This window comes from Micrasema longulum, unplaced genomic scaffold, assembly GCF_059751315.1.
Source record: "Micrasema longulum isolate JH-2025_06_02 unplaced genomic scaffold, ASM5975131v1 h1tg001021l, whole genome shotgun sequence".
In the NCBI taxonomy this organism is placed as follows: Eukaryota; Metazoa; Arthropoda; class Insecta; order Trichoptera; family Brachycentridae; genus Micrasema; species Micrasema longulum.
In genome coordinates, this window is record NW_028278209.1 from 327,350 (window position 1) to 342,844 (window position 15,495).

General features: G+C 30.7%; 1 protein-coding gene across 2 annotated transcripts; it reads right to left on the reverse strand.

The window, feature by feature from the left end:
* Positions 1-1,016: 1,016 nt before the first annotated feature.
* Positions 1,017-15,426, reverse strand: LOC148277495 (organic solute transporter alpha-like protein). 2 transcript variants are annotated; one of them, XM_088232810.1, is made up of 7 exons: positions 14,397-15,426; positions 9,843-9,994; positions 8,575-8,723; positions 6,450-6,539; positions 5,901-5,997; positions 3,931-4,183; positions 1,017-2,868 (listed from the first exon to the last, which is right to left on the reverse strand). In XM_088232810.1, exons 1-7 carry the CDS (start codon positions 14,536-14,538, stop codon positions 2,669-2,671), a joined length of 1,083 nt encoding a protein of 360 aa, XP_088088936.1. In that variant the 5' UTR covers positions 14,539-15,426; the 3' UTR covers positions 1,017-2,668. The 2 variants fall into 2 exon arrangements, with proteins under 2 accessions (XP_088088936.1, XP_088088937.1); XM_088232811.1 differs by lacking the exons at positions 1,017-2,868; positions 5,901-5,997 and having other exon boundaries at positions 4,018-4,183.
* Positions 15,427-15,495: the final 69 nt, after the last annotated feature.

A 15,495-nucleotide genomic window follows, 5' to 3' on the forward strand; every position in this document is an offset into this window, starting at 1 on the left:
CAACAGAGATGAAGAACATTTAAGAGAAGGTAATATAAAAGTCTAGGCACTTACAGTACTTATGACCTGTCGTTGGCTGGTTTAGGTGGCTACTTTACACACTGTTTAACATTTACCATTTTTCAAGTGTTTAAAAATCCATACTTTTTTAATTCTTCCATCTGTTGATTTTTGTTTACGACGGTTCTGGTTCTGGTTCTCCCGATCGGACTAGTTTCATCCGGTTTACTAACAAGCTAATGAACTAACATACCCTATCGCCGTCAGAATTGGGAAAATTCAGATTGAGGGTGACAGACAAATTGACTGTAAGTACTTAGGATTTTTTTTTTAAACTCGATTCTTTTATAAACAAAGATTTTTTTGTAAAAAAAAAATACCTTTCATTAAAGATAAAAAAAAGTTGTTTTTGTAATGTGCGGATCTGAAAAGAGGCCTTTAAATCGGATCCGGATAAGTAGGTGGGGCTTTTAATGTTGATTTTTGTGAAGTTCATATGTAAAACTTTTGTTGATGTGGGTGGGATTCGTCTGACTGAATTCACTCGCCCACTAGGCAACGCCCAAAAACGTTTTTCAGTTCTCATACTTTTTCTTGGACCAGTTGGTTTAATCAACTATTATATTATTATTTCCAGTTTGTCTAAATGTTAGTTGACAAAGACTGGATTTCACTTACTTGGGAATTAAGCTTAATATTTTACAACAGAGATGGAGAACATTTTATTATATTATTTTATTTTATTTTTCTCATAAAAATTATACAATGGTTTTAATATGTCAGTAGAAATATATCTATATATATCATTTGTCTGATGTATTATATAATATTTTAATCGTAATAACTCCACTCCATAGAATATAAAATCCAGTTTTAGTCTACTCTATTTGGACAAACTCGAAACACTCCCAAAATATTTATGCATGGTTTGTTATTGAAATAATAATAAAATGTAAAGATTTCATTTAAATGATAAAACAAATGTGATTTTTGTCATTATTAAAACAAATTTGATAAAATATTCGATTTATATTTAACATGTCTTAAATAAAATAATAAAATAATGACGTAAATGTATGAAAGAGATTGGCTCAGTAAATGCGCTATTAATTTTAAAGATAAACTATCGCATTTGGCTTCTGATCTCAGAGAAACTACGAAATTTTCTAAAAATATATGAATATTTGTTGACGGCCTTGTTAGAGATCTAACGCGGGACCTTAAGCATTGTAGTTAAGCTAGCTTACCACTCCATTACGCTAAGATTTCGGAACATTTTTGATATATACTTACTTTTATCAAACAATTTTTTTTTTTAATCTCATCGCCCCTATGTAGTGGCAAAACTAAATAATTTACTTTTTGCAAGAGAGCAGTTTTACACACACACGCGTTATAAATAAACTGACATTCATTCGCAAAAACAAATACACAGCTTAAAGTTTACTAATTTATACTATCTAATCTTAAATGTTTTCAGAAATAACAATGGCATTATTACTAGGCCAGAAGGTATTTTTTTTATTTGAAAAGGGAAATGTTAATATTAACTATCACATTTTTACTCTAGGATACATATGATTTCATTTTTTCTCCTGAACTAAAACCCGAATAAAAACAGCATGCAGTTAAAACTGCATTCCCATATTCATTTGTAACTGCATTATCAGAATTGGCGGGTTTTTCACAAAAACTGCATATTTGCAACTGCAATTGCAGGATGTTTTTCATGTTTTACTATATTAAACACAAAACCGTCAAAATGTTGCATTCATTTTTGCGGTTAATGAAAAATAATCCAATTCCAGTTACAGGTTTTTTTAAAAACCCTTCAATTCAAAATACTTTAATAAAAAAGAAAAACATTTTTTTTTGGGATTCTTTTAGCCATTTCAAACATCAATTGTGTAAATAAATATTTCTTCGTTCGGCCAAGATAATAGTTAAAAGACGCCTTAATATTTTCAAGGATGTACAATTATAATCATCATCATTCCATTACCGCACCTAATGGTGCATGGGGCACTGTATTAGTAGACCAATTTCAGCGTATCTTGATCATATTTGGTTACATGAAGGTAAAATCAGTCTTACACTTCAGGTGCCAGTCCAGCGACTATGAAATATTCTAGTATACAAGCACCTTTTGAATAAAGATTTAATGTCAACCATATCGGGAATCGAACCCGAGACCTCTTGCGTAGTAAGCTAATGCCTTGACCACTACACCACAGGCCGACAATGTACAATTATGCGGATAGAAAATATATTCCGGAACATTATTCTTACATTCACAACTCAAAAATGTCAATTTGGGACTTATGCTATTTTTGTCACTCAGATGCGATATCAAATAAGTTATATTTTTTTTAGCATTTAAAAACCTTCGCAGATAAGCTCTATATTAAAATCTTATTCAGAGATGCAATTCTAAACGCTCTCTAGGGGTAAATAATGCTTTGCAAGCCCGTAATTTATGTAGGTACTATTTGCGCGCTAGCAAATATTTCTTTATCCCCTAGAGACCGTGCAGAATCGCAGTGCAAAATATATTCTTTTTTACACGTTTCTCATTAGGAAAGAAAAAATATGAGATACAGGTATTTGTAATTTTAGGCATTCATATATATAATGTAATATATTTATGTCGGATGATATATCGAACTATTCATGCTATTGAGTGGATTGGAATGTAAGTGGGTTTTTGAGGATCAGTATTAACAACAGTGTACTCTGGTGGATCAGGTCGAACGTCTCCTGACTCTATCGGTATTTCGAATTCCAAGTCTGGTAAGATCCTTTTATATAAACTTCTTGCCCAGCATGCCAGGGCAATGATTTCTATCAGCATTACACAGTTGTATATTACTGAAAAAAAAACATTTGAATATCAAAAAGAACTCATCATATCGACGGTAAAAAAACTTTTGAGTATAAGTGAATGAGGAAGTTCAGTGGTTTTTTTCAAATTTTTTATTTGTCAATAGACTGTTAAACTAAGTCAAAATTATTTATTTTTTATTTTTTACATATCGTATTATCGGCGCTACGATTTTTTAAAGTTTTGTATTTCTGAAATAACTCCGCGTGTGATGTCAGAGGTTCATTTCCGCTTATTCTCATTCAGTTCTTCCTATTGGTCCAGAAGCGACAAGCAGACCGGAAATCTTCCATAGCTCTCAGATCATAGGTCGATTCACATGAACCAGTGACGTCATTTAAAGTAGTGCGTTTTTATCAAAATATTTTTTATTATTTTTTCTGTACATTTTCAAGAAACTTTGCCCTACAATTTAATGCTCTAATTTTTACCCCGCGTAAGAAAACATTTTTTGTATCCAATTTCCCGTAGAGCTGAAGTTCCTCATTTAGCAGGAGAGTTAAGAAAAATGCTTTTTATTGAAAAATTAGTTTGAAATATTTTTTGATTTTAATTAAATTCAAAACAATGGATTTAATACTGAGCTAATAAATTAAGTCTTTTTGTCACGTTGTTCTTCTAAAGAATGAAAGTGTGACGTAAGATGGGTACGATCTTTAAAACTAAACAGAAGAGGACTAAAGGAAACATTGTAGAAAATGGTAAAAGATATAAAATATAAGTGTTTAAAAAATAATAACCACAAAGTTGGTGCTTCAAGTATAAATTTTACATGAATATGCTGTTTATATTCTTTTTCGATATATCGATCACAGAATACTAAATATATTATTTAAATTTTGATTTAGACATAACCAAATATTGTATTTAATTATTTATTGAAACAATATTCACTTCGTGACACTTGAGAATAAATTATTGTAAAATAATGAACATTATAGTTAGAAAATAATAAATCTCATTGCTCTTATATTAATGTTTACAATTCTTTTTAATGACAAATTTTCCAAAAAATCTTCTAAAAAATATATATATATTTTTATACTCACAGCTTGCAAAAACATCAGGATTCAGCGGAGAATAGCATGGCAAGGCGTTTGATGACACGAGTATCCTTGTCAATAGTCCGAGGAACTGGGAGGATAAAGGTACCAGTTGTAGAGCCAGGAACTTGCCTGTTAGACAATATCCTTCCAGGACACCACGGAGTACGTTGGTAGTCATCCTCATAGCCCAGATTCCAGTAAATATTGTAATCAGGATTACGGGCTGAATGTACGCGAGATTCACTTGATAAGGGCGCTGGAAGAGAAGAAATAAAAATATAGTAATTTAGCAAAAAAGCTTTAAAAAATAATATTCCTTTGATCAATTATCAAACAAACTTTCAATATAGTATTTTATACGATGTTCCTCGGTAATGGTCACTCTATTCAACCTATTAAGCTCACCCCCTCCCACCATCCACTCTACCTTTTTTCAACTATATTTCAAACAATATAGAATATTTTTATAATTTAATCAGTGCATGTTTGTCCAAATCAGTGCTTGTGCTTATTAAAACGCATGTAGTGTTGGTTTTATAGTTTTGTGCAACAACTATGGTGAAGGTGTTTAGTGGGTTTTCAATGTCGGTTTGCATGTTGGTTTCATTGATGTCCTGACGAAAAGACGGGTACGTCTAAAAACCGGAAGACATAGAAAAGTCGGTAAGTGGTTTTATACAAATATTTAATAGAGATAGACTATGCTTTAAAACGGTAAACTATACGATAGAAGGAGAAAATAATAAACATAGCCCTTGCAGTACCGGCGCATGCGCAGATAAAGAAGTTGAACATGCGTAGTGACAGAATTTTATGCAGTTTAGTGACGTATAATATTAGTGTGTATAAAACGGCGAAAAACAAAAGGTATGAAGGATTTGGCGTTCCGGTGCGCGAGCCGTCATTGCACATAATGTATTATTTTAGCTTGTTTTCAACGCTATTCTAGACTAATATCTTAATATTTATAGTAGGTACAAGTTTACCAAGGGTAGCGCACACGGTATCTTGCTTTGTCCTCCCCTTGCGGGGGTGGTCTTCGAATCCTCTGTCTCTGTTCACCCCGGGAGTCTTTTTTTATAAGGCTATTATCTTATTGTAGAGAACCGTGTTTTAATTCTGTTTATTGTAATTCGTTAAAAAGTTAACTATACCTTCATCCAGTTTCTTTGTAAATCTGTTTTATCTTTTTTTACGTACTCGTGTTCATGTATTTTTTCTTTCAGTGTCAATTTTGCTCATTTTTCTTTTATGTTTTATATTCATTTTATTTTATTTTATAAAATATTTTTATTGTGTTACTGTAGTCTTAGTATTTGTTTTCTATTTTAGTTTCATCAGTTGTTTATAAATTTTGTTATTCAATAAAAATACAGAGGCATTGAGGGGATCCTGAGGGGCTGGGATGACGTGTTGACCTCTCTCATCTCCCCTCATTAAGCCGCGGGTAGATGGTGGACTTTTAGATCCCCTCAATGGAGTACAAGTTTACTAAATGTAAAGAAATACGCTGTCAGTGTTTTTGGTCAAGAGCAGCCTGTGGCTGAAGTATCATTAAGTAACTAATTGTAATGAAGTCATTACAATTTATTACTTAATGTGATAACAACATACAAATTATGTTTATAGAATTTTAGGTATAAACGCCATTATGTGATAGCTTCTGATCTGAACTTTAAAAAAAAATGTAGATAAAAATTATTATAGATTCTCGCTCTACTGCATTTTAGATCTCAACTTAATTGTTTTTAACTAATCGTGATAAAATTTAATTGAATTTTAACAAGTCTTGACCAAAAAATACTGTCTGTTTTGTCAACAAATAGTTTTGTAGAGTTTCGCTCATTTACGACCTCGCAATTTGTAGAATTTTATTAACATTAAAAAAATATTAAGGTAAATCATGGTTTTGTATATAAAATTTAAAATAGTACTTAGTAAATACATAATAAAACAATATTTAAAATATTTACTTGTTTGTCTGCCCAGGCAACAAGAAATATCAAATAAAGGATTCCTTGGACAACTGGAAGTTGAATTATAAGAACCCTCATCATGAACAGGGTTTTACTGAAAACAATTTTTAAATTTTAGCAATAATACTTATCAGTCTATTAATCTGTTACACTGTTTAATCATATTTTTGTATATTAAGTTTATAAATACCTACACTATGTTAGGAGGTCTTGTATTTTTTTTATCATAACAGCTAAAGAGATCTTATTACAGTTATAAATTAGCATACAACACCTGTGTTTAGGAAAAATATAACTTCATTATTATTAGCTCACTCGAAATCAAAGTTAAACCAAAACCTGTCATTTACGAATCGATAACAATACAGAATAACTAACACAATGCTAACTTGTATTAATTTAATTTGATTCTAGATATATATTATGTGTCTATAATCCTAATTTCATAAACATACTTTTTAAAGGCATTTTGAAATATTATTTAAAAAAACTAACATCTCAAGTCCTCTGATTATAAATTTTGATGCAAATTTATAACATACTTACTTATTAACTGATATTTTGGGTAGAACAGAACAACATGGCCAGCAGCAACATGGGGGTGCTTGTGGATTTAACATATGCGGATTAACTCTCCTAAAAATATTAAATTGTATTTTGTGAATTTATTTTTTTACATTTTATTTTTTGCACCACAACAGGCCAGGAGGCCTAATTACAGTGGTGAATTACATCACAGAGCACCCAGGCTTGAGAAAAATCACATTTTGTTTTTTTGTGTTCTCACCGGGAATCGAACCCGGAACCTTCCGTGCGTGAGTCAAGCGTCTTGACCACTACACCACGGAGGCCGCCGATTATAAACTTTGTAAGAAGCTTAGACAAAAACCAACGTAAGCAGCATACTCCGTTAACATTTATTAGTTTGCTGGGTCACTATTGACTATGGCGAATGTGTCCCGAGAGCCTTAAGGCTGTAGTAAAAATAGGATATAATACGATCTTTGCCATTTTAAAACGCTATTCCTTTAAGAAAATGTGATAAAATTAATCAACTTAATAAATATTAGATAACAACAATTATATCCTTTTGCTCCTTTTTTGTGTAAAATGCATTTCGGTCTTCATGTTTTAAAATGCACTTCTGCTCTTTTCACTTTTATACTAATATGTTAAGATGATATTTTTAATATATTTTTTTTCTTATAAAAAATATTTATATGCTTTTTTGCTACTTCTGTGTAAAATACGTGTATGTCTTTATTTATGTATATGTATGTAAAACATGTAAAAGCCTAAAAGTCGTTTAAATAAATAAATATCTTTATTTAATATTTTTATTGTATAACAAAAATATAATTCCTTTTCCACCAGCAGATTACGCCTCTTGAAATTTAGATTGAACCTGGGTACATTAATATTTATTTAAAGACAAAATATCAAAGTTAAATATGTTCTTATGATTTGTATATTAAAGATTAAACAGAAAAAATATACAAAAAGCTTCAATTCTGATTTTTAAAAGAAATTCAAGCATTTTATACAGCACAAATTTGGTTGTAATTTTTCTTTAATTCGAAAAAAACAGTGAAAGTATTTTTATTCAAACTTAAATTTTTAAATTGCATTTTCTTTTTTATTCTATCGACATATAACACTTTTCCAGCAATATGTCGCTACTTAAATTCAAAGGGGCAACAAATCAAAATTTGACCTTTTTCAGTAGAGCCTATCAAAGTTTTTAACGTGATTTTTCATATTTTTTTTCATAAACATTATACGCGTTTGTTTAAGGCAGTATCTATCTAATTGTAGAGTTTTGTGCTAACTCTCACCCTTAAGCTTTGAAATAAGCCACCATAACACAAAATGTCAAAAAGGCTGTTGTGCGATTTGGGTCATTTATAATACAAAATCCACGGGAGTATTTTTCTTATAGAAAAGTATGACAGATTTGAATCTCATTTTTGCAATAAAATTAAATTTCGGGGTTTTCGATTTGTGGCGCTTTTAAATTTAAGCAGCAATGTGTGTATACTTATATATATTTGTACAAGAAAATAGAATTTGTGTATTTGTTTACATGAGAACATTTCTAAGGTGTAGCTATTTACATAAAATATATCGAGGATATACTGACAGAATGCATTCAGTCAACAATCTTTAAATATTTCAAATATTTTTTAATATAGGTGCAAGTTGTTGATTTCAAATTTTATGTGCCTAGATTTTTATGATATAAAAATCACTCTTTCAAAGCTCTAAAAAAAAGAAAATTGTCGGAGAAATAATGCGTTGAAAGAATAAAAAAGCTTTAAATGCGATTCTCGGAACTTGTTTGAACGACTTAATGCATTCTGTCAGTAAAGCCTCGATATTATAAAAATCTGGAACGTGGCTTACGTTGACCTCATAAATGCCTTCTTCGGCGTAATATTAAAAAAAATCGTGATTTAGTACAAAAACATGATTAAATTTTGAAGTATTCATAACTTTGAAGAAATGGAAATTATCACATAAAAACGTGATACAATTTGTCGACGCTCTATGTTCCTCTTGGCAGCAAAAATGGACCGATTATTTAAATTTTATTTTTATTTCACTAGCAAAAGTCAGATATTTGGGTAATTTAGAAATGTATTTTACAATAGTTTATGGCAAAATCACAGACCTGATCATTTCAGATTCTCCTCCGCAGTAAGCCAGAAACAGTCTGAACATTTGATAGACCGCACACATGAACATGACTTGTGCTGATGTCTCGGCCAAAATATATGCCCGAGGCACAAGAAGAGCACAAAACGTTACCAGTGCAACAACCTAAAAAACACAATGAAAGCTGTTGAGAATATATTTATTTATCAATTAAAAACACTATGTTTATTTTTTATTTTTAAAGAGAATTATTTAAGTTCTTATTATTTACTCAAATATTACAATTTTCAGACCATCCATTCAGAAGTCGTAACAAACTTGTGCTGGAAAAATGAAAATCGAGTTGTGGTAGACTGGGATTTGAACCTGGGACCTTTGGTCCGTGAGTCCACAATACTACAACGGGACCACTATCCGGTTCCCAGATAAACAGTTTATATTGTCACAACCAGGAACGACCCATGTATATAAGGAAGTATTGGCATTTACAGAGCATATGATCGGTCATGGGCTGGGTTAAGAGATCATTTTACTCAATGTGTAACATTTACTATTTTGTCTATAGGTAGTTGACTTTCATATCGAATTACCGAAATTTTCGTTTCTCTATATATGGTTGATTTTAATATAACATCTCGCATACGTGTTGGCCCACTATAGAAAATTAATGTATGCAGATAATGATGAAGTTAGGTGGTTTTATTTTATTTATACATAGACCATCAAAGTAAGCCAAAAAAAAGTTATTATGTTTCGAATCAACAGCGCTATGATTTTTTAAAGTTTTCAAATTACTCCGCCCCTTAGGTCACCAGTTACCGTCGGTGAGTTCTGCTGATTGGTGAGTTGACTTCACGGAAACCGGAATACCATTACAATCCTCAACCATTGGTGGATTCAGAAGAACTTGTGACGTTGTTCATTTCTATTTTTTTTTTTTAAATCATACTTTTCGAGAAACTTCGTTTTACAATTAAATGCTTTAATTTTTACCGCGCGAAAGAAAACTTAATTTATATCCAATTTCTCATGGCACTGAACATCCTCATTAGTGACGAAATAGTAGAAGTAGATGAAAATAATATATTCTTATAAATGTGTGAGTTTTTTACTGACCAGAAATATATATATATTGGTTTGGTTTCCAAACCATTCCATTGTTCAAAATATACATATGTAAATGCTTAGATTTCCACCAATGTACGGAATAAATGTTTGCAGGCAAGTGTTTTTTTTTGTAAATGAATTAGTTAGTAAAATTAATCAGTTTGATCATTTACTCACCGGATATATACTAATGATGATTGCTGTAGGTGTTTTGGTTCTTGACATGGAATGTTTCATGACGAATTTTAGAGTGTCAACGTAAATACATATAATAATAATAAGTGCCCCGGCTCCATACGTAAACAAAATTCTTCCAGACACATCCATAGCTGTAAAACATATTAAATTTAAAAATATAATAAAATATTAGCAACACCTTTCGACAATTATATTACCGTGTTAAATAAATTGATATTTTGAATCTTGTTCACATTGTTGTCTAGTGGTTTGACCTTTAACTGCGATGCATTAGATCAGGGTTTAATTCACGGTTTCCTTAATTTTTTAATTTTTTAATCAGACTAGAATGATCGACATACTCGTACAGTGCGTGGTAAAATTAAGCTAAGTACCGATATGGGAATGTCAGTAGTGTTTTTGTACGTTTATTATTTATCTTAATGAAGTAATGGTTAATTTTAAAAATATACTTATTTATTTTTCAGAAACAAACAGTCGAAAATGATATAATAAAATAAAAAAGATACGGTTTAAGGACAGACCAGCGAAGTTTCTAAATAAAAATCATGCATTTTAAATTGTAGTACAACAAAAGGGGGTGTTTATGTGTATTTGTATGAGAGTAAGTGAACAGGTGTGTTTGTGTGTATGTGGGAATAAGTGTTCAGGTGTATGACCATCATTAAATAGCAAGTGGGATCGTTATGCAGCCAGAAAGAATAAATCTTAATTTATTTTTAAATAAATTAAGGGGCGTGTTAAATATATCAATAGATGAAAAAAAAGCATTATAGTTAGAGCAAGAACGATAGAGGAAAGAGTATTGTGCATAGTTAGTGCTACAGGCTGGCAGATGGAATAAATACTTATTTCTTGTCACGCGAAAGGGGACATTAAGATTAGTTTTAGAGAGTAGGTTAAGAATCTACTTTATTATTTAATAATTTATATAAATAGCATAATTCAGATATAGTGCGTCTATTTTCAAGGGTAAAAAATTCCATTTTGTTCAGATTGGCTGTAAGTGCAAAGCGTTTTATATAATCGAACTAATGAAGAAAAAAACTATAGTTTTCACTGACGTGCAAAATACACGTTATTCCTTTACAAGCAGCATTTAACCCAACTCTAGTCTCAAAATTATCTCTCAACACCCTTGGCTACCGTACTCGTGACACATCGAATGTTTATTCCATGTACCATCCGTTCATACAAACTATGCCCAGAACTCTCCACGTGTATGCTTCGTTCGAGAAATGATGAAGTTCAGTGCTACGGGAAATCAGATATAAAAAGTGTTTTCTTACACACGGTAAAAATTAAAGCACTTCGTTGTACGTCAAAGATTCTCGTAAATGCAATAAAAATGGTAATAATAATAACTCATTTAAAACGTCAAAACTTCAGGTGAGTGTGTCTTTTGACGAGTACACGGTTTTTTTTAACATCAGAATAAAACGCCGACTTGAAATCGTGACATAACAAGAGAAGTAATTTTAAAGATACGAAACTTTACCTAAAAATAAAAATTAGCTTAATTTGATTTTTAAAAAAGCACTGAACTTCCTCATTCAAACTTTCATTATATTGTAATTAAATTACATTTAAAATGCAAGCTCTAGAAACGTTGCAATTTTTATCCAGTTAATCGATTCATCAAATTATTTACACAAATCGTCTTAGTTGGTATTAATAGGTAACCCAATATTTCCAAAATACTTTATCTGAATTATGACAGGGTTTAATAAGGTACAATTACATATTACTTAATTTTATCGGAAAACTAGATCAGGTGAGATAGGAATTCGTAGATTTATCATTTCCTGAATATTGATTAAATGACTTTTCTTGAACATTTCTGAATGATTTATTTCTGACAAATCTGAAAATGAAGTAGTGATTTTTCGTATGATTTCCGCTTTCTGAAAACTACCATCAAAACTATAAAACATTCCAATTTCAGGAGATTTTCTTTTCAATACGTAAATTGGCAATTCTCATATTCCTGTATGGTATAAATATGTATAGCAAAAAAAAATCGACAGCGCTTAGCATTTATACAATTTTCTTTTTTTTTTCATTTTTGTAACTGCGTTCAGTTGAATAATTTTAACTGATATTACCTATTTCATTTTTAAAAATGACTACTGCAATTTTAATGTCAATAATTTAGTTCGGGTAATTAGAGACCCTGTAGATATTCATATAACATTTAATTGTTAGTAACTGAATTGTGAAAGTTTTTTTTATCTACTTAAGTTTGATTTCTAAAATTATTTTAAAAAAAAAGATTTTTGCCCCACAACATTCCAGGAGGCAGTGGTAATTTACATCACAGAACACCCAATTATCAATTTCGTATTTGATTTTTTATATTCTTTTTTTTGTCAGTACCTAACCATAATGTTTTTTAATCATCCACATAAGTTTCCTTTTCTGATTCATGTAGATAAATAATTATAATAAGCATATTTATTTTTTTTTTAAATTTTGAAATTATAAAGGTCTATAAAATACTGTGCAGTAAATATATTTTTTTTGCTAATTATTAGTAGTATAAAAATACTTTTAAATTTGTTATTTTAAATTCCCGCAAAAACGGTAATTCCATTGGCTATGCTCCTAATACTTAACGATTTATGTTTATTTGTTTCTGGCCATTGAAACTTGTTTAGAACAATATCACAAATCTTGACGTCTCAACAACCAAGGCCAAACACGTCGCATTTTTCTAGCAACGTATTTTGATTGAATTTATATATGAAAACATTTCTCTAAAATATTCATACAGATTTTAAAAATACAATTAATTATTCTTAACTCCATCTCATATATTTTTATCGCTATTCGTAGTATGTGATATTTCCCTATTGTATTTTTCAATAGGTTTCAATTGCTTTACATAATCTGTGATCTGTCCCAGAACGTAAATAATATCATCGTATGGCTGTCGACCTCGTCGTGTAATAGTCAGTGCGTTTGCCTACCATGCAAGAGGTCTCGGATTCGATTCCCTACATGGGTGATATGAAATATTTATTTAAAAAGGTGTTTTCACAATATAATATTTTATAGCCCCTGGACTGGTACCTGAAGCGTAAGACTGATCATCTTACCTTCATGTAACAAAAATCATAAAGATACGCTGCAATTGGTGTACCAATGCAGTGCCTTTTGCACCATTAGGTGCGGAAAAGGAATAATGATGACGATGATGGTGATAAATATAAATATAGGATTAATAAGTTGAGATTTATTAAACATAGGTGTACAATATATTCTGATATCTTTATGGTATCTAAAAGAACTATGCATTCTAAATGAATTAGCTGCTTAGATCAGCTACGTTTTCAGGAATATAAAATTATTATGACAGCGCATTTATCGTTGGACGCGCATCTGAGTATGGCATGAAATGCTCTCCCAGCAGAATTTTTTTATTATTTGTGAAAGACTAAAACTAAGCCAATTTTTTTTTTCAATTTTTATATACCGGATTATCAGCGCTATGATTTTTTATGTTTTGTATTTCTAAAATAACTACGCGTGTGACGCTAGAGGATCCCTTCTGCTTGTTCTCGATCAGTTCTGCCCATTGGTCCAATGACGGCAAGCAAACCGGAAATCTTCCATAACTCTCTTAATATTGGTTAATTCATATGAACCAGGGACGTCTTAAAAGTAGTTAAGTACATTTTCCGGGATCTTTGCCGTACAATATAATGCTCAAATTTTTACCGCGCACAATAAAATATTTACTGTATCTAATTTTCTGTAGGGCTGAAGTTCTTCACTGTGAGGTGAAGTGAAAAAAATTTTAAAGCCGCCTTTTCTCTAAACTATCTGAGTAAAACTTTAAGACGAAATCACAAAATAAATTAATTTACTTAAATTTTAACATACATTTAATTCAATCGATTGAGGTATTTTATTACGAGAATGATTCTTAATAATATATCCATAATAATAATAATTGTAATTTTTTTACTCAGAATGAATAAATATGTATTTATTTTGTTTGGCTAATATTTTACAAACCGTTTCCTGTATTTTATTACGTATTTTTTTACTTTAAACAATTTATTAAAAACTATTATCAATTATAAAACTGTATAACACAAAGTAATGATCATTCCCTTTTCAGCACCCAGTGGTGCATAGGGCACTGCTTTGGTAACCAAATTCATGGTGTTTCGACCATATGTTACATGAAGGTATGGTGATTAGTCCTACACGTTAAAAGCCAGTCCAGGAACGATGAAATTTTGCATTTCGACTAATTTTAAAATCAATATTCCACGATCACTCTGCCAGGAATCGAGCCTAGTACATTAAAGAATGGTAGGCTACCGCCAACCACTAGACAACATAGCGTATTTATCGACACTTGATTTTTACATTTAGGATTTTTACTCGGGTTCACTTATTTGCTATCAGGAGCAGATATCGAATCGAAACCCTCGGTCAAGGTTCTGGTTCTGTTTCACACACAGGATCGTATTATTCATTCGGCTGGACACAGAGAATAACAAAAAGTAAATAGTAACTCACCCATTGTATATGTACGAAAATCAGGTACACTTCCATTTGTACAAAAGTCTTTTTCAGGTAAATTTGTAGAATTTTTAATAAATATCTCGGCACTTTCTGTCACGTTCTCCATAATGTTTTTAAAGCGTGAATTTCCTAACATTATCAGAATAAACACACACTTTATTAAATAAAAATACAAAACATATCAGGTGAACTTTTAGTGAATTTCCATGAAACCATTTTTAAAGAACACGTTAATTAAAAACACTTTACCGGCATTTATCTTTTAATTTTGCAATTCATTGTTTGTGATGCCACATTGTTTAGCAAAAAATAAGAAATATTTTCACTAAGAGATACGGTATTATGTAATTTTTGACGAAATTTCGGGGCCATGTCCAACAGATAACTGAGTTATTCCACTTGATAATATTCAGATATTAGCAGGTACGATAGTTATCAGTATTTTTATCAATTTTTATTAAGCCCTCATTATTACACTCCTCAAATTTCTGAGTAAAGCCAATTATTTTTTTTATTACTCAGCCAAATATTATGGGCTTTACTTATAAACCTGATATAAAAATATGCCGAGAATGACTAAGGATGGTATATATAGTACGTATACATACGTAGCTAGAATAATTTGTGCGTGGTGTATTATCTAAGAATTGTTTTTCTGTAATTACATATTTTGAATATTATTTTTCGAAATGCAGCCCAGAAAAGTATTTTCTGTTTATATAAAGTGTGTTCTTTTAGAAGAAATTCCACGCGCAGAGCACCAAATAATCAAATAATATTACGCACTAATAAATAAATGACATTATTGATTTTGACCGACTTGGGTTTCGTTACTTTAGCTTCATATTTGTTTAGATTACTAAATAAGATAGGACATATATTTTAGAGAAGGTAGCATGAAGGTTTAGGCATTTGCAGGCCTAGTTTAGAAACAGCGCGATGGTTTCTTTGTTTGTGCTTTAGGTATATAATATCGTTAAAAAATAAGCAATAACAAAATCTTATTTAATTATAAATTTGTATAAACCACATTATCTTTAGAGTTATACGTCGACGTCTGTAGGTGAAAGTGGTTTAAACAAATTTATAAATA